Genomic DNA, 19,663 nt, shown 5'->3' on the forward strand with positions numbered 1-19,663 from the left:
GTGTTAAAAGTTAAAAATTACACATCACCAGGTTATAGTCCAACAGGTTTATTTGGAACACTAGCTTTCAGAGCGACACTCCCTCATCAGGTGTCAACCACTTAATGAAGAAGCAGTGCTCTGAAAGCTAGTGCTTCTAAATAAACTATTGGACTATAATGTGGTGTTGTGTAATTTTTAACTATGACATTAAGTGTGTAGTCTCCTTAACTGTGCCTGTCGTGACCAAGCTGCAAACCAAAAAGGAATAGAAGACAAAGGGTTGTAGGATCGGTAAATTAATCCAGATTAAATGGTGCTCCCTGAACAAGTTCCTCCTGTAATCTCACCTGGAGGTTGAGGATTGCCGTGAGCCCCAATCGGGAGCTGTGAGGGTGGGGCAGGAGGGCGAGAACTGTAGAAAGGGAGGACGGGGATTGTGAAAGGGCATGAGAGCGCGTGGGGACCTGTGGAATGGGAGCACGGCTGCCTCACCTCAGCACTGCATAGCAGCCATTCCTGCCCTTGAGCTCCCAACTCCGAAACCTTAGCTCGGGATCCCAGTTGAGCCGTTGACCCCAACCCTACCCAACTCCGGTTGAGGAATCCTGGCTGTATATTTTCTTTTATCAACGATGCTAAACGGTGTGGAATAAAAAAGCTATAATCTAGAGAGGTGCAATGTACAACGAAGGATTTAAAGCTGGCAATATGTTCCTTCCAATGAGACAGCTATGAGTCTAACAGGCTAGAAATCGCAGAGTGAGATTTCCAAATCTTCCTGAGCAGTGGGCATGGAGAATTAAAGAGAAATAGTAAAAAGCAAAGACTGCCTGAAGGAGCTGCAGGAAGACAATAAAATGTAATAAAACTTGGCTTAGGAGGAGCTGGATGTTGCTGGTAAAATTTAATAAAAATGGCCCTGAGGTGTTAAAGAAAAGCTCCAATATAATAAAAAGCGAATGGGAAAGTTACAATCTACCATCAACGGCAAACAGAGAAAAGACCTGGAAGAGTATTAGCAATAGATTAGAATGGAATTTGATATTCACATCTTAACAGTAGCACTGGGAAGATTAATGGCGAAAGAGGAATGGGGTAATCACTTCTCGTGACATTGACCTAGTTGTGGTCACAAAGCAGACACTGTTGTCTAATTACTTGATTTTGTTTAACAGATGGTGGGTTTATAGCTGTTAAACTGCACAATAGTGCAGCACTATTGTATTTATTGAGTGCAAAAGTCAAGTCACAGCGCCACCATCTGTGAGTTCCAGTCTTGCCTTCCCTCACAGCAGCATCTCCCGAATGCAGCATCCCATAATCCTCTTGGGTCACCTGTCCCCCAGTTTTTGTCTGAACCCTAAAGCTCTGACCATTGCCAGCTCTCCCCCCTACACCCCCACCTCCCCTGCCCTGTGCAAAGGATGTTTCACCCTGGTCTCGGAGTCCAGAACCAGTGATCACAGTCTCAGGACCTGGGATGGGCCATTTTGGATTGAGGGGAGGACACCATTTTTTTTTGTCAACTTGTGGAATTCACCGCCACAGAAGACTGTGGTGGCACGATCAAGAAAAGAATTGATACATTTTTTAGATTTTAAAGGCATCAAGAGTTATGGGGAGAAAGTGGGACTTTGATATTGAGACAGCAGATCAGCCACAGTCATATTGAATGACAGAGCCGGCTCAAAGGGCCAAATGGCCTACTCATGCCCCTTTTTCATTCTATGCTTCTGTCACATTTTCTTTCTGGAAATCTATATGTCGTGAAAGCTCTGATATGTACTGGATTCCAAGAGCCCAATGTTGACACTGGACATGTTGGGACCCCAAATCTCCATGGCAATGGAGGAACCGGGCCTGAAGGAGGGTAAATCCTCTCCTCTTGCAGCGAAATGAAGGGATTGTTATGGGGTTCAGCAAGGTCCAGATGTCAAAGCTGGTCTCCATGGTCTTGTAACAATGTACAATTATAATTTTTGTTACCAAAATCATCAGATCAGAAGAAAATCAAATAATGCAAATTGTGGTTTATCATGAGATTGGAGTATCTTGTTACACTGCCCTCTCTGGTGGGGAGGAGTAATCAAAGTTGGTTCAATAATGACTACCTGAACATTTGTTAGTACAACATACAATAGAAACCTCTGTGATTAGACAATCCTCTCTTAGCCGATGGCAGAAGGCCCCACTCACCACGGCAACAGCAGCAAATAGCACACAGGGTTGTGGCCTCACGGTGGCTCAGTGGTTAGCACTGTTGCCTCACAATGCCAGAGACCTGGGTTCGATTCCACTCTCGGGCGACTGTGTAGTGTTTGCACATTCTCCCCGTGTCTGAGTGGGTTTCCTCCAGCAGTCCAAAGATGTGCAGGTTGGGTGGATTGGCCATGCTAAATTACCCATAGTGTTCAGGGATGTTCAGGCTATGTGGAATAGCCATAGGAAATGTGGGGTTATGCAGATAGTGTAGGGATGTGGATCTGGGTTGGGATGCTTTTAGGAGGGTGTGGATTCAATGGGCTGAATATGCTCCTTCCACGCTGTAGGGATTCTATGATCATCAACATCAATTTACAGGAAGTAAGTGAATGCAGGACAAATTTGAATGGGTCTGATCATCTGAGAGTGTATGTAGTGACTCCGCGGTCAAGTTAGAGTTGAGATATGAACAACAATGTATACTCTTATCCTTCTGTGGCCTCATCACGGTTCACAAATCCCTTCCTTACTCTGTAACCTAAGCTACAGCCCTCTGAGATCTCTGCATGGCTCCAAATCTAGCCCTCTGTGCATCAAGTTTAATTCTTCCACCATTTGAAACTGGGCCTCCAACTGCTGCCTGACCTGCTGCGCTTTTCCAGCAACACATTTTTCAACTCCAACTGTTTGTCCCAAGCACTGAAACTTTAAACCTCCCATTTCTCTACCTCCCCCTTCCTCTTTGAACAAGTTTCTGGTCATTTGCCCTGGTACCTCCTGAAGTGGGGCTCAGCGTCCAACTTTTGACAATGCGCCAGCGCAGCACATTTTGGAGAGTGCGACTGAGTTACAAGAAACACAAATTTCGATTTGTGGGGTTCAATGGTCATCCAGCTGGATCTTGAACCTGCCAGCCAAAAGTCAAGAATTAAAACAGAACAAGTTTTTTTGCTAAGTGGAAATAGTGAGAGAGAATGTAACTTGTTTCTCGTTTCTGTTCATTTTTGGCAGAATAGCAATAAAACATTTCTCTAGAGAATCATATCCAAACGTCAGAGTTTGTGAATGTTTAGGAATGCTGAACAGGCTGGGCCCTTTTCCTTTCAGAAAAGGGAAGACTGGAGGGATAACTGAATGGAATATTTTAAGATAATGGAAGAGTTTTATGGGGTATTCATGGGGGAAAAATGTTTCCACTTATGGGGATATGCTAAAGAAGGGATCAAGAGAAATACCTCTACCCAACAAATATATAAATGTTGGAACATGATGCCGCAACATGTTATTGAAGCAGAGTGAATGACTTCTATTTATGTAACACCTTTAATGTCATAATCAGAAGTGTGATGGAATAGTTGCCTGGGTGGGTGCAGCTCCAACAATGCTTAAGAAGCTTGGCACTATCTAGGACAAAGCAGCCCATTTGATTGGCACTACATCCACAAACATCCACTCCCTCTACCACCGACACTCAGTAGCAGCAGTGTATACTATCTACAAGATGCACTGCAGAAATTCACTAAAGATTCTTACAAAGTACCTTCCAGACCCATGGCTATTTCTGTCTAGAAGGTCAAGCATAGCAGATACACAGGACGTTGTATGGAAAAGAACAATTGGGCTGGCACTGCAGACATCTTTGTGACATTCTTTCTCTAATGACTGACTTCTAGACCTCTGCTGTAGGAAAAGTGGAGGAATGCTCATCTCAATGAAGCCCTCTTTAGTATTGTTATCCTGGCAAAACAACAAACCAAAACACGACCAAAGAGGTTATACAAGTGAACAGGGCAGTTGGAATCAAGTGTTCATGCGATGAAACCTCAATGCATTCTAACAGAGTTGGCAACTGTCAACAAAGAGGGAATCTTCCAGTTCACAAGAAGATTCGGAGAAGATGATTGACAATTCCATATTGCTTTAATAGTGGACATAAATGAGAACATTGAATAGGGTTGTGGGGGTGGGGAGCAGGGAGGGTTGCAAAAGCCTGACAATTTGGGGAATGGTTTTAAAGTGTTATTATTAAGGATGTTGAATGTTTGCAGGGGGGATGTTTCGACGTGGCGGACAGGATGTTCTTCAGCATCAAGAAAGAGTGGGAGTCATCCTCCAGAGACAACATGAGCGATGTCAGAGAGCTGATCCCAGAGTTCTTCTACCTGCCTGATTTCCTGCTTAACCGTAATGGCCTCGAATTTGGTATGTGAGAGAAAATGTGAGAAACCGTTGCAACAACAGCACTCAAACAAATGCAGGGATTTCACAATATCCTTCCTAACGAAGGGTGATCAGAATTATATGCAGTGTTCTGAAAGTGATCTGTACAGCCACAACATGACATCCCAACTCCTATACTCAGTGCTCTGACCAGTGAAAGCAAGTGTGAAAGCAAATGCCTTCTTTACCACCCTCTCTTCCAGTTTCAAGGAGCTATATACCTACACCCTGCTCTTATGGTATGGTAACAATGGGGCATGAATGTTGTCCACAAATTCATGTTCTTTTCTCACATCCTATGTAGTATTTAACATGTACATTATTAACCAGACACACGCAAAGGTCGCAGAAAGCATTTCCAGAAGACCTGAACCCCAGTTTCATTTGGATGGTTGCAATTAGTTGTGAATCCCTTGCATGGCATCGGGAAGATGTTTGGCCAGTTGCCAAGCTAAGGGGCAAAAAAGTGTGGAGCTGGAAAAGCACAGCATGTCAGGCAGCATCCGAGGACCAGGAGAATCGACATTTGGGACATAAGCTCTTTATTAGGAATGTGGATTCATTTGGATGGTTGCAATTAGTTGTGAATCCCTTGCAAGGCATCGGGAAGATGTTTGGCCAGTTGCCAAGCTAAGGGGCAAAAAGTGTGGCGCTGGAAAAGCACAGCATGTCAGGCAGCATCCGAGGACCAGGAGAATCGACATTTGGGACATAAGCTCTTTATTAGGAATGTGGAGAGATAAATAGGAGGGTGGGGGTGGGGGAGAGGTAGCTGGGAAGGCGATAGGTGGATGCAGGTGGCGGGTGGGAGGGGGTGGAGCGGATAGGTGGGAAGGAAGATGGACAGAGAGGACAGAGTGTGCCATGTTGTAAGGTTAGATCTGGGATAAGATGGAGGGATGGAAGATTTGGAAACTGGTGAAGCCAATGTTGATGCCATGTAGTTGGAGGATCCCAAGGCCGAAGATGAGGTGGTTCTTCCTGCAGGCATCAGATGGTTTGGATTTGTTGGTGGAGGAGGCCCAGGACTTGGATGTTCTTGCTGAAGTCAGAGGGGAGTTGAAGTGGTCAGCCTGAGGGCCTCCAACTCGGCGCCGCCCTCTTGAACTGGCCGACCTGTCCACCTTCCTTCCCACCTAGCTGCTCCACCCTCCTCTCCAACCTATCACCATCCTCGGATGCTGCCAGACCTGCTGTGCTTTTTCAGATGAGCTAAGGGGGAATAACAGTGTAACATTGTGCATTTGCCTCCGTGTACTGTTGGGTGCCAGCCCCTGTTTTTTAATTAAATCCCCACGGTGCACATTGGGAGCTTTGCTCAGTTCCTGAGATATTTACCATTTTGCACAGGTGATTTTCAGGGTGGGCACAGTGTGTGGAGGGTGGTGCCAAGCCCAGTGTGCCAGATTGCTCAGAATCAAAACCAATCATACTGAACGTACACAGCTTTGTAAAAGTTGCCACAAAGTCAACACTAAAAATTGGGACGCAAAGAACTCTTCGTAATCCATAAAAAAATTTTTAGCAAAATATGTGATTTTCAATATTGATTGTGCATATTTCCTACCACGTTTTGGTGTTGCCACTGAGTCAGCTTTGTATCAAAGATTCCGTATTATGAGTTAGGGCCTACTGAAAAACACTGACTGGCAATAGGGGTGCTGAGATTTCAGAGCTCAGTTTGATTTGATTGGTTAAGTTTTCATCGATATTCAATCACTTTGACCACCAATTTATAGTCATAGAGTTGTACAGCTTGGAAACAGACCCTTCAGACCTATTTGGCAAAATTGACCAGGTTTCCTAAACTGAACTCATCCCATTTGCCGACACTTGGCCCATATCTCTCCAAACCCTTCCTATTCATATACCCATCCGAATGCGTTTTGAATGTTATAATTGTACCAGCCTCCACCTCCTGCTCTGGCAGCTCATTCCATACATTCACCACACTCTGGGTGAGCAAATTGCCTGTTAGATCCCTTTTGAATCTTTCCTGTCTCACTGTAAACCTATACCCTCTAGTTTTGGACTCAGCCACCCTGGGGAAGAAACCTTTGCTATTCACCTTATCTATGCCAATCTTGACTTTATAAGCCTCTGCAAGGTCACCTCTCAATCTGCCATGAATGAATTCCTATCCTGAAAGGATCTGGTTCAGAAACACCAACTTGATGTGCTTATCCCATTAGAAGTTACCTCTCCTTAAAAATAGTACATTGTGGAATCAGATCCAGATAGTAATACTGCCTTTTCGTGGATCTGAAGCAGGGTTTGTGTATCTGTGACTGTTTACAGGACTCATGATAATGCTGTTATTACAAGAAGGATGGATGGTTTGTACAGTGTACAATGGTCTCAACATCCTCTCAGCTGGACCAAAGGCGGGCTAGAACTGGGGCTTCCTGCTATCTAAGGGGTAGATTCACAGAGGTGCATTGGAGACTATTCAGCATCGCGTCATATCCACTGTTCAGTGAGATTATGGTTGATCTTTAACTGAGTGCCATATATCCTTACCTTTGCTCTAAAATTCTTAAAGCCTTTGTATAACAAAAACCTATGAATCTCAGACTTAAAATTAGGAATAAACTTAATGTCACTTACTGTTTCTTAAGCTCCAAATGTTTACAATCCTCTGTGTGCAGAAGTGTTTCCTAGCAGAAGAGCTGGGCTCCATTCTCAGCTACATTCTCTATTGGTACACTTCCAAACCAGAGGAAATAGTTTTTTAAAAATCATTGATGGGATGTCGATGTCTCTGGCTAGGCGTGCATTGACTGTTCTTCTCGGGTTGACCTGAAGAAGGCGGTGGTGAGCTGCCTTCTTGAACCGCTGCAGTCCTCAGCATGCTGTTGCAGAGGGAGTTTGAGGATTTTGACCCAGCAACTGCAAAGGAACAGCAATTTTTTTTTCCCAGTCAGGAGGTATGTGGCTCAGAGGGGGAATTGTAGGTGACAGTGTTCCCATGAATCTCTTGCCCTTGGCCTTCCAGATGGTAGAGGTCACGGGTTTGGAAGGTGCTGTCAGAGAAGCCTTGCTGAGATGTCTGAGATATTCCAGCATATCTGGTAGAGGGCACACGCATTGCTGTCATTGTGTGTTGGTGCTGAAGGGACTGGATGTTAAAGGTGATGAATAAGGCACCATTTGATCAGGCTGCTTTGTCCTGGGTGGTGTTGAAGTTCTTGCATGTTGTTGCAATTGCACCCAGTAGGCAAATGGGGAGTATTCCATCACATTCCTGACTTGTACCATGTAGATAGAGGAAAGGCTTTGGGGAGTCAAGAAATGAATTACTCACTGCAAAATCTTTGGCTTTTGATTTACTCTATTAGCCAGAATATTTACATAGCCAGTCCAGTTCAGTCTCTGGTCAATGGCATGTTTGTTTGGGAATCAGTGGTGATTACTTCCTTGAATGTCAAGGGTGATGGCGGGATTTTTTTCGTTGGGAATGACCTTTGCTTGGCAGTTGTGTGGTGTGAATAGGACATGCTACTCATAAGCCCAAGCCCAAGCCTAAGTATTGTCCAGGTCCTTGCAGTATTTTGACTTGGCCTGCTTTTGTATCTGACGAGTCACAAATTGTACAATAGTTGGTGAACATCCCTACTTCTGACTTTATGAAGGAAAGTCATCAATGAAGCAGCCCAAGATGGTTGGGCCTAGAACAGTACCCTGAGGAACTCCTATAGAGATGTCCTGGAGTTAAGTTGACTGACGTCCAACTACCAGGAGCATCTTCCTTTATGCTGTCTAACCTAACAACAGTACTCACTCTCAGTTGTTTATTTTGGTGTGTGGAATTCCAATGCTTGTGTGTGGTACCTGCTGTTAAAACTGGAGAAGTAACACCTCACCTTCCGCCACAGGAGCCTACAATCACATTGAATTCACTAGTTACCAAATCTCCCCCCCCCCATCCCAGATCCAACCCTCCGACTCGGCACCACCCTCTTGACCTGACCTACCTGTCCATCTTCCTTCCCATTCCATCCGCTCCACCATCCCCACCGACTGATCACAATCACCTTTGCCTACCTATCACCATCCCAACGACCTTTCCCCTAGCCCCATCCCACTCAATTTATTTCTCAGCCCCCTTCCCTCTCCCCAGTCCTGATGAAGGGCTTAGGCCCGAAACATTGACTCTGTTGATTTTCTGACGCTGCCTGACCTGCTGTGCTTTTCCAGCTCCACACTTTATCGACTCTGACTTCTCCAGCATCTGCAGTCCTCCCTATCTCCCACCGACTGTTAAAACCTGAAGTCAATGCATTAGCACACCAATCATGCTTGGAACCATGGAGGAATCTCAAAGGGACTGTGCACCCCAGTATAGAGGAAACGTTCCTATCAATGCCGCTAATATCTTGAACCCTCATGCACCCTTTTAGCTTTGAGAGAATACAAAGTAATCTCTCTTCAGAGTTTAACTCTTGAAGTCCAAGGAGGATCCTGATAAATGTACATGACACTCTCTCAAGGTCAGTGTAGCCTTGTCAAGAACTGCCCGCTGTACTATAGCTGTGATCTACACAGGGTTTGTATAGCAGTGACAGCTCCTCTAAACCAGTCCTCTGGACATTAACGTCAGCAATCCATTAGCATTTTTGATCATTTTCCGCACCTGGCCGTAATATTTTAATGATCAGTGCATATAGACGTGTACCTAGGAGAGGTAATGGCCTAGTGGTATTATTCCTCTCCATCAAGAGAATCTTCTGGAAACTTGAATTTGAATCCTGTCATGGCACATGGCGAAATCTGAATTTAATAAAAATCTGGAATTAAGAGTCTAATGATGACCATGAATCAATTGTCAATTGTCAGGAAAAACCCATCTTATTCATTAATGTCCTTTAGGGAAGGAAATTGCCATCCCTACCTGGTCTGGCCGACATGTGACTCCAAACCCACAGCAATGTGGTTGACTCTGAATTGCCCTCTGGGCAATAAATGCTGGCTCAATGCCCTCTTCCTGTGATTGAATTAAAAGAAAAGTATAGACTTCCAAATCTGTTTGGAGCTGCTTCTAGTGTTTAACTATTTGTTAATTTAGATACAAAGTGTATACTATTTGCCCATATTAATAAGACCCAGCATTCTAACTGTGTGCCAATATATTTGCAGGTTCCATGCAGGATGGGACTACCCTCGGTGATGTGATCCTTCCTCCTTGGGCTAAAGGTGACGCTCGAGAATTTATCCGACTGCATCGAATGGTACGTACTTATTACCAGACTGGCTGTTCTCCCCTTTTATTGACTGTATTCCTTCTCTGGGATGTGTGTCCTCACCAGACCGGACTGTAGCTACATTTTCCAATGTCTAACCTTCAGGACATAACCAACGCTGCACTGTGGGATCTTGGACTCATGTCAAATTAAAGTTACAACGGTTAGAAAGTACATGAAATGGAATGCAAATGGAATGGGTCAAACCAACAGGCTTTAGAACTGGGAAATGTGTGTTTCCAACCTTAAAGATTAGTTGCAATGGAAAGTATAAAGGCACTTCAAGGGGGACACTGGATAAACACATGAAGGAGAAAGGAAGAGAAGGTTGCTGGGACTCTGAAATAAAAACAGAAAAGGCAATGGAGAGAAAATAAAGCAAGGTAACATTTCGAATCACTGATTATGAGAATGTTATGCAGATGGAGTCAGGTGAAGAGAGGGTGAAGGAGGCTCTGGTGATGCATAAACACCAATATTAACACATTAGGTTGAATGGTCTGTTACTGGTGCACATTCCATACAACTATTTTGTAATTTATAAATACTTAAAGTGACTACTTTCATCGTAATCAAGCAATAATTGCTTTAGACAACTCAGTCGAATTATTACAGTTTCTCATTGTCGCAGCGGGAAAACGGGAAGGTGATTTGGTTGGGCCAGGGAATACTGAATTCCCTAGAGCTCCTAGTAATGCTGGGGTTAAATGGACCTGGTCTTGCCCATGAAGAGAATGCAGTTTTAAGTGGTGATTAATAACCTCCACTCTCACCTTTGCAAATGCTAATCTGTTAATTGTTCGTCTAAATGGATCAATTTAATGTCTCATTATTTACTAACTACCAGCTTGGCCTGTAGAAATGTCAGATTTATGTGCTATAAGCTAGTCCTAATTTGTCTTATTATTGTAATTATAAATCACTCAGGAGCAACAGCCAATTGGATTGTGCTGACTGATCCAGTTACACATCTGATACAGTTTAGCATTGAGACGTTGGAGTATTTTTTTGAGGATGAATTTATTTTTGCATTTGGCTCAGATTTTCTGCATGCTGGCAACGGTAAGCTTTACATCATGGCTTGTGTGTTGAGTGTGGCGGTGGTGAAGTGGGTCAGGCGTTAGAAAATAGCCACACCACATATTGCATCGGAGAATCTTACAGCACAAGCAACAGAAGCTGTTTGGCCCATTGAGTCCGTGCTGGATTTCTGAAAAAACCATCAGCTGAGTCCCATACCCTTGCTCCATCCCATAATCCTGCCAATTTTCACCCATGAAGTATTTACATTTTCTTTTTAAAGCTACTATCGAATCTGCCTTCACCTGCGATTTTTTGCCCGTTAAGTTTTTATATCCATATTTTTGTTTTTGAAGCTACCATTGAACCTGCCTTTAAAAACAAAAAGAACTCTGGATGTTGTAAATCAGAAACAAGAACAGGAGTTGCTGGAAAAGCTCAACAGATCTGACACCATCTGTGAAGAGAAATCAGAGTTAACATTTCAGGTCACCGGTGACCCTTAGAACAGTTCTGAGGAAGGGTCACCGGACCCGAAACGTTAATTCTGATTTCTCCCCGCTGTCAGACCCGCTAAGCTTTTCCAGCAACTTCTGTTTTCATTTGTGATCGACTCTGCCTTTACATGTGAGTTTCTCCCTGTGAAATATTTATCTATTGTTTGTTTTTAAAGCCAATATTTTACCCTCCTTTCAGGCAACGCGTTCCAGATTACAATAACCCGTTTTATAAATTCAACACATACATCTTGTCTGGTTGTTTTTCCCATTGGCCTTCCAACTACTGATCATCTTCCTTTCAGCAGAAATTTTGACGTGCATTTTTTAGAGATGTTTTTCAAAAACCTATTAATTATATCAATGATGATGTGCCATTTTCATCAGACATGCAATATGCCTTGTATTCGCTGCTCTCTGCATTATAATGGACCAGCAGGTGAACATTTGCTCTAAACGTAAGTGGAACATTTCCCAGGATTTCATTAACCAAAAGGAAGCGTGCTGGAAATGGGGTGTTATCCTCAGTACAGCAAACAAAGGGTCTCCCGACTTGACTAGGAGTGATGCGAGGAAACAAAAGCTAAACAAAAGGCAGAATAAGGCTTTTACAGCAATTTCTGATTTTTGTTTCTAATCCAAACCTGAGAGTTTCTCCCTGTGAAATATTTATCTATTGTTTGTTTTTAAAGCCAATATTTTACCCCTCCCCCCCCTTTCAGGCAACACATTCCAGATTATAACAGCCCGTTTTGTAAATTCGGAACATGCCTCTCATTTGGTTGTTTTTCCCATTGGCCTTCCGACTACTGATCATCTTCCTTTCAGTAGAAATGGTTTTGAATTTTGACGTGCATTTTTTAAGGAATGTTTTTCCAAAACAATTATTGCAAAAGCAATGTTAGGGGAGGACAATGACATGGCAGGGTGGTTCAGTGGTTAGCACTGCTGCCTCACAGCGCCAGGGACCTGGGTTCGATTCCAGCCTCGGGTGACTGTCTGTGTGGAGTTTGCATGCTCTCCCCATGTCTGTGTGGGTTTCCTCCGGGCGCTCCTGTTTCCTTCCACAAAGATGTGTGGATTAGGTGGATTGGCCATGCTAAATTGCCCACAGTGTCCAGGCTGAGTGGATTAGCCGTGGGAGATGCAGGGTTACAGGGATAGGGTAGTGGTCTATGTGGTATGGTCTTTGGAGGGTCGGTGTGGACTCGATGGGCAGAATGGCCTGCTTCCACACTGTAGGGATTCTAATGATAAGGTTACTGGATGATTTAGGCTAGTGCTCAATTATTGATGTGGAAGGAATGGATTTAAGTTCATCATCTACTGTCACCAATACTGATGAAGCAAAGAACTGTGGATGCTGAAAATCTGAAACAAAAACAGAAATTGCTGGAGAAACTCAGTGGGTCTGACAACATCTGTTGGAAGAAAGCACAGTTAATGTGTCGGGTCCAATAGGGATATGTCAGTTTACAAAGCAAAAGATCTGGTGGCATGATAGAGCAACAGCTTCAGTACCCAGTGTGGGAGAGGTAAGGACAGAGTGTACAAAAAGCTGCAAATTGGTCAAAGGGGAAGCAAATTATAAAAAGGCAAAAGGCACAACATTTGGAGCAAAACAAAGAAATGAACTGCAAAGATAGAGGTGAATGGATATGATCTAATAGCCATTATTAAGGCGTGGTTACAAGGAGGTCAAAGCTGGAATCTAAATATTCAAGCGTACGTGACATTTTGGAAGGATTGGCAGGAAGGAAGGGTGATGGGGTAACTTTTTAGCATAAGACAGAAAAAGTAACTCAGCAAAAACTGATTTAGATCAGAAGATGTAGAATCCATAAGGAATCTAGGTAAGAAATAACAAGAGGAAGAAGACACTTATGGGAATGATGTATAGGCCCTTGTCCATAGCTGTACTGTCAACAGAGAATAAAACAAGAGGCAAATGAGGATGTATACAAAAGGCAGTACATTAGTCATAAGTGACTTGAATCTTCATGTAGATTGAGAAAAGCAAATTGGCAAAGAAGATCACAATCAGTGTGGAAACAGGTCCAACAAGTCCACACCGACCCTCCAAATAGTAACCCACCCAGGCCCATTCTCCTACGTTTACCCCTGATGAAAACACCTAACTTACACGTCCCTGAACACTATGGGGCAATTTAGCATGGCCAATTCACCTGGCCTGCACGTCTTTGGACTGTGAGGAGGAAACCGGAGCACCTGGAGGAAACTCATGCAGACACAGGGAGAGTGTGCAAACTCCACACAGAAGTCGTCCGAGGCTGGAATCGAACTTGGGTCTCTGGTACCGTGAGGCAGCAGTGCTAATCACTGAGCCACTGTGGTGGATGGGAGCATTCATAGAATGTATTTGGCAGTTTCCTCAATTGTCATGTTGTGGCTTGAGTTGGGGATCAGGCCATTTTTGATCTGGTAATGCGTAATGATTTAATAAATGATCTCCATGTAAAAAATTTCCTTGAAAACAGTGACATTACAAAGTAGAATTTAGAATTACAATATAGGTGTTGAGAGTGACAAACTTGGAAACAACTATGCTAAACTTAAATAAGGGTGCAGGCAGTGCCTGGGTTGTGACTGGATTCTGTTTGTGAGTCAATTTGTACGCAAGTCAAAACACAAAGGAAGACAGCATAAAGCAGCTGTTGGTAAGGATAGATGTTCTTATGTCAGATATTTAAAATTACGCCCTGCATGGAATTGTGTTTGTAAGTATGAGCATTCATAAATCAGAGACGTCCTGTAAATACATATGGCAGAGGTAGCTGGAGCGGACTGGGTAGAGGGGCTTAGCTGAAAAGATATTTAAGAGACAAGGGGAGGTTTTTAAGGAAACAGTTGATGACTCACAGCAGAACTATTTCCTAAGGAACACAATGGACTCTATGATGGGGATAAACCAGTCATGGTTAACCAAGGAAGCTAGTGATAGTATCAATTTGGAAAAACAAATACCGAAAGATTAGTGGTAAGCCAAAGGATTGGGAAAGCTCTAAAAACCAGCAAAGCTGACCAAAACAAGCAGGGAGAAGACAAACTTTGACAAAGATGGTAAACAAAATCTTGAAATATATAAAAAAGAAGGAAATAGATCAAAGTGAACATAGACACCTTACAAAACAAGCCTGGGAAAATATTAATGGGGAGCCAGGAAATGGCAGATGAGTTGAATAAATATTTGACATTAGTCTTTATTATAGAAGAAACTAATAGACTGCCAAAAGGAATAAATAATCAAGAATCTGAAGGGGGGGTGGTAAAATCCATTGAATAACTTGCATTGCTTCTAAAGGTTAATAAGTCCCCTGGACCTGATGGGTTGCATCCTAGGATATTAAAGACAACTACAGGTCAGTTAGCTCAATGGCTGTTATTGGGGGAGAAGTTGCAGCCTGTTCTAAAGGATGTAATAGCAGAGCATTTACAAATATACACAATAGTCAAGCAGAGTCAGTACGGCTTCATGAAGAGAACTTTATGCCTGACAATTTGACAAACTTTCTTTGATGAGGTTACAGTTAGGATAGTTTAATGGAAACCAGTTTGAATTTTCAAACGACATTCAATAAGGTACCACACACTCAGCTACTTAATAAGGTAAGAGCCCATGATTTTGGGTGCAGTATGTGAGCATGGATAGAGGGCTGGCTAAGTGATGCGATTAAGGAGTATTTCTAGGATAGCAACCTGTCACTAGTGGAGTGCCACAGTGACCAGTGTTGGGGAGACCATTATTTCCAATATATAGGCAGGACTTGAATGAGGAAAGTGAATGTTCTGTAGCCAAGTTTGTGGATGACATAAAAATATGGGAAGGCAACTGCTGAAATGACGCAAAGAGTTAGCAAAGGGATATAGACAGATTAAATGAGTGGGCAAAAGCTGGTAGATGGGAGGTAACATCGGAAAATATGCAGTTGTGCTCTTTGGCAGGAGGAATGGAAGAGCTTGATATTATTTAAATGGAGAGAGACTGCAGAAAGCCGAAGCACAGAGGAATTTGGGATTCCTCATGCATGAATCACAAAAATCTAGGAAGTCCAGCAGGTAATAGAGAAGGCAAATGGAATGTTGGGCTTTATTGAAAAGGGATTGGGTATAAAAATAGGGAACTATACAAGGTGCAAGTTAGATCTCATCTGGAGTACCATGAACAGTTTTGGTTTTTGTAAGAAAACATGTATTGATATTGGAGGTGGTCCAGATAAGTTCATTAGTTTGTTTCTGGATATGAAGGGAGATCCTCATGAGGAGAGTTGAGTAGGTTGGGTCTGTACTCATTGGAGTTTGAAAATACAAGAGTCCCTTTTTGAAATACTTAAGAATTTTGCGGACTTGACAGGATGGGTGTGGAGAGATTTGTGTCCCTATGTGGAAGAGTCTGGGATCAGAGGGCAAATGTCAGAGTAAGGGGTCACCCATTTGAGACAGAAGGAAGAGGAATCTTTTCTCTCAGAGGGTAATGAGTCTGTGGAATTCTTTACCAGTGGTGGCTGCCGAGACTGCATTTAGAAGAATATTTAAGGCTACGAGATTCTGATTTTTAATCAGTAAAGGAATCAAGGGTTATGGGGAAAGTGTATTTGAGGATTATCCAATCAGCCATGATCTTATTGAATGGCAGAGCAGACTAAATGGGCCAAATAGCATACTTCTACTTTGACATGTTATAGCCTTCTAGTAATCCATTGGTCTAGGCTGTGAGTGGTTTTTGTTCAAATCCCACCATGACAATTGGTTGAATTCAGTTGTTAAATTTAATTAAGAATGTTTTTTATTCATACGCAGGATGCAGGCTTCTCTGGCTAGGCCAGCATTTATTGTCCATCCCTAATTGCCCAGAGGGCAGTTAACAGTCAACCACATTGCTGTGGGTCTGGAGTCACATGTAGGCCAGACCCAGGTAAGGATGGTAGTTTGTTTCCCTAAAGGACATTAGTGAACCAGATGGCTTTTTCCCCAACAATTGTTTCATGATCATTATAAGACTCATAATTCCACGTTTCTGTTGAATTCAGTTCCACTATCTGCCATGGCAGGATTTAAACCCAGGTTTCTAAAAAAATTTTTTTAATTTTAATTAACTTTGGACATTAACTGGATCTCTGCACAAGCAGTTTAGTGATAATACCACTAGGCCATCGCTTCCCTTTAAAAAAATTAATCTTGGCAATGGTGCGGTGAAACATTGATTGCTGTAAAAGTTTATCTGGTTTGCTAATGGCTTGTAGGGAAGGAAATCTGCTGTCCTTACCTGGTCTGGCCCATGTGTGGCTCCAGACACAACAATGCCCTCTGAAATAGCCCGAACTGGCCACTCGTTACAAGGGCAAACAAAAATGGGCAATAAATGCTGTCCTTCTTGACAATAAGCAGACTTCATGAACAAATAAGCAAAATAAATATTAAACAGATATGAAGCATGTATCTCATCTCCCTGTGACTATGTGTTTAATTTCTATGGAAGGTGGAACTGCTAAAGCTACAGAGTTAAAGGGAGCTCAGTTGTCTACACTTTTGAAATTCATACAATACTTCAGTTGTTGTGCAGCACCATTCCTGCACGATATCCTTTCTCCTGGTGGCCTCATTATGGCTGTTAATTATACTTTTATGTTTGGCACTTGTTCAATTCAAAACATCCAGCTTATCTTGGCCAAAATTACAGCCTTATTGGGATGTTATTTTTACCCCTCTGATTTCTCTTTCTTGTTTTCATCTCTGAAAGGCAGCGTCTCACTCTGCAATCTGTTTCCATGGGTACTGGCAGCTCTCCAGTACTCCAATTACACAACCATTCTCTTTGTCTAGACAGTAGTAACAGCAGGACATTCAACTACTGGAGTGTCATAACGGAGCCCAACCTGGTTAGCATAAATTGTTTCCTACATGATGACAGTGAATGTACTTTTTTCTTAATAAAAGGCTTCATTGGTCTTGAATTCATGAAAGGTGTATGTGAAATGTAAATCTCATTTCAAATACAATTCCATCATTAGCAATGAAGCATTACTTTTCAACTGTTCAGCGTGGAGATGGTTCAAATGGCTCTGCTGCCTCTCCTTATATTGATGGTTACCCATATAAAAGAACTGCTGGAGTTGATCATATAACCTCACAAACCCACACTAGCATCTGACACAATCACAGATGATCCTAGACCATAACAGCAGAAGTAGGCCATTTAGCCCATCAAGCCAGGCCCATCCTTCTAATACAATCATAGATGGCCTTTGTCCAAAATTCCATCTTTGTGCTTATTCCTTATATCCCTTGAGAGCGGAAGAAATAAAAAATTATATACTTAAACTTTTTTTTACTCTTTCATGGGATGATGACATGACTGACGAGCATCCATTGCCCATCCCAAATTGCACAGAGGACAGTTAAGAGTCAACCACGTTGCTGTGGGTCTTGAGTCACATGCAGAGCAGACCAGGTCAGGATGGCAGTTTCTTTCCCTAAAGAATGCTAGTGAGCCAGATGGGTTTTGCTTGAAAATGGTTTCACGGTAATTATCAGACTCGTAATTCCAGATTGTGTTTCTTTTTATTGAACTCAAATTCCACCATCTGCCATGATGGGATTCAAACCCAGGCCCCGGGGGCATTCCTGGGTCTCTGGATTAACAGTCCAGCGCTAATACTACTAGGCCATCACCTCCCCCAAAAAATGGAGCATCCACAACCTTCTAGGATAGAGAATTCTGAAGGATTGCAATCATTTGAGAAGAGGTTTTTGCCTCATTTTACTCCTTAATCTGAGGCTCAGCCTTTGTGTTCTAGGTTCCACTGGCAGGGGGAAACTATTTCCCAGTATCTACCCTGTCGAGCTCCTTCAGGATCTTGTATGTTTCAAGGAGAATATAGATCCAATGTACTCCATATCTCATTAGAGGACAACCCACTCATCTCAGGAACCAATCTAGTGAATCTCCTCCATCGCTGTCAATGCAACTATATCCTTCCTCAGACATGAAGACCAAGCCATGTTAATTTCTTCAGGTGAGGTCTCAAAGTTCTGCAAAATTGCAGCAACCCTTCCTCATTCTTCCAATCCTCTTGCAATAAAGGCCAAAATATCATTTGCCTGTCCAATTGCATGCTGTACTGACATGCCAACTTTCTATGCTCTTTAAAATTTACAGACTTCAAGCCTTTTAAATACTAATCTGCCTTTTTACACTTGTCAAAAGAATACGATAATTGAAAGGTGTTTTTGAAATGCAAATCTCCCTTCAAATACAGATCGTTCTGCCATAGCATGCAAATTTGCTATAACACGATTGACAAATTGGGGACACTGTTTCTTTCGTAGGAACTTTGAAAACGTGTATTGGTTATAACGCGATTCCAGCCCCATTAGTTTAAATGGTGCTGCTATTACGCGATTTTCTTGTAACACGAGGTTACACGAGAGTGAAACTACCCCTATTATAGCAGAACCGAGTGTACAATACTATCAAGAGCTATAATCGTGATTTTTCAATGAACCAGATTGGAGGTGGTTCAAATCCCTCTGTTGCTTCTCTAATTTGGTAATACTCGCATAATACTCCATCTGCCTTGTTCTTAAATGTCCATTTAACCTGACTATACATATTGTGTTACATCTTTTGTGTCCCCAAGTTACATTGAAATCAACCCTCAGATAATCCAGCACAAATCTGTGCTGCAAATGTAAAGAGCTCATTGGCTCAACTGACCCATTGTGATACGTGTTAGATGGTGACTCCTTGAGTACTTTGGAACCGAAGCCTACCTTGGGTCAATCCCTGGAGACACTGAGGGGTGCAAAATTGTGGGCAGTCCAGGTTTTCTTAGGAAAACAACATGGGTGCTCCCTTTATAAAGGCAAATTACTCAAAATGTCATTGGGGATTACTGTAGACATAAAAGAAATATTGATTCAAATGGAAGAGAAAACCAGAGTAATAGCACTCCATGATGGATTTGCTAAATTTACAATCATTACTTGGACATACCAGAACATCTAGACTCAAGCCACAGGGAGAATGCTAGTGTTGTTTAATCTCAACCTGCAAACTGGAATTTCCTGTGTTTTTTTTAAATAGGCTACGCAGAGTTAGCCATTCGCCTTTCAGTCAATATTAACCATACAAAATGAACGTTATGGAAGCTATTTGATCCCTCTGCTGTTGCCCAAAGAGACTTTGATCTTCTGTTTGTTGTGTAGCGTAGGAACAACACGCACATGTTTGTTTGCAGCTGAAATTACTGTTACAATAGGTTCCTTGTTAAAGGGACTTAATATCTGGTGTGTCAAAATTCCACCACCAAAATTCCATGCTTTTCCAAGTAACGTTCCAGCCTTGTAGGAGATCCGTGCTTCTCCAATTCTGAGCTAAGTAGGTTCTTGATTTTGATGGTTCCACCTTCTTTTCGGAGAATTAAGCTTCACTTTCCTTCTTAAACCCCTCTACCTTGTTTTAGAAACTTCTTAAAACTTACC

At 42.6% G+C, this 19,663-nt stretch overlaps 1 protein-coding gene across 3 annotated transcripts in view; it reads left to right on the plus strand.

Annotated features, from left to right (window-relative positions):
- Positions 1-19,663, plus strand: part of wdfy4 (WDFY family member 4) — a 318,819-nt gene that overhangs the window by 261,601 nt on the left and 37,555 nt on the right. For all 3 annotated transcript variants that reach the window (XM_043678828.1, XM_043678827.1, XM_043678830.1), the window contains exons 52-53: positions 4,233-4,386; positions 9,541-9,632. In XM_043678828.1, the coding sequence (XP_043534763.1) occupies positions 4,233-4,386; positions 9,541-9,632 (246 nt within the window). The remainder of the gene's footprint in view (positions 1-4,232; positions 4,387-9,540; positions 9,633-19,663) is intronic.

The sequence above is a fragment of the Chiloscyllium plagiosum genome, chromosome 38, assembly GCF_004010195.1.
Source record: "Chiloscyllium plagiosum isolate BGI_BamShark_2017 chromosome 38, ASM401019v2, whole genome shotgun sequence".
Lineage (NCBI taxonomy): Eukaryota > Metazoa > Chordata > Chondrichthyes > Orectolobiformes > Hemiscylliidae > Chiloscyllium > Chiloscyllium plagiosum.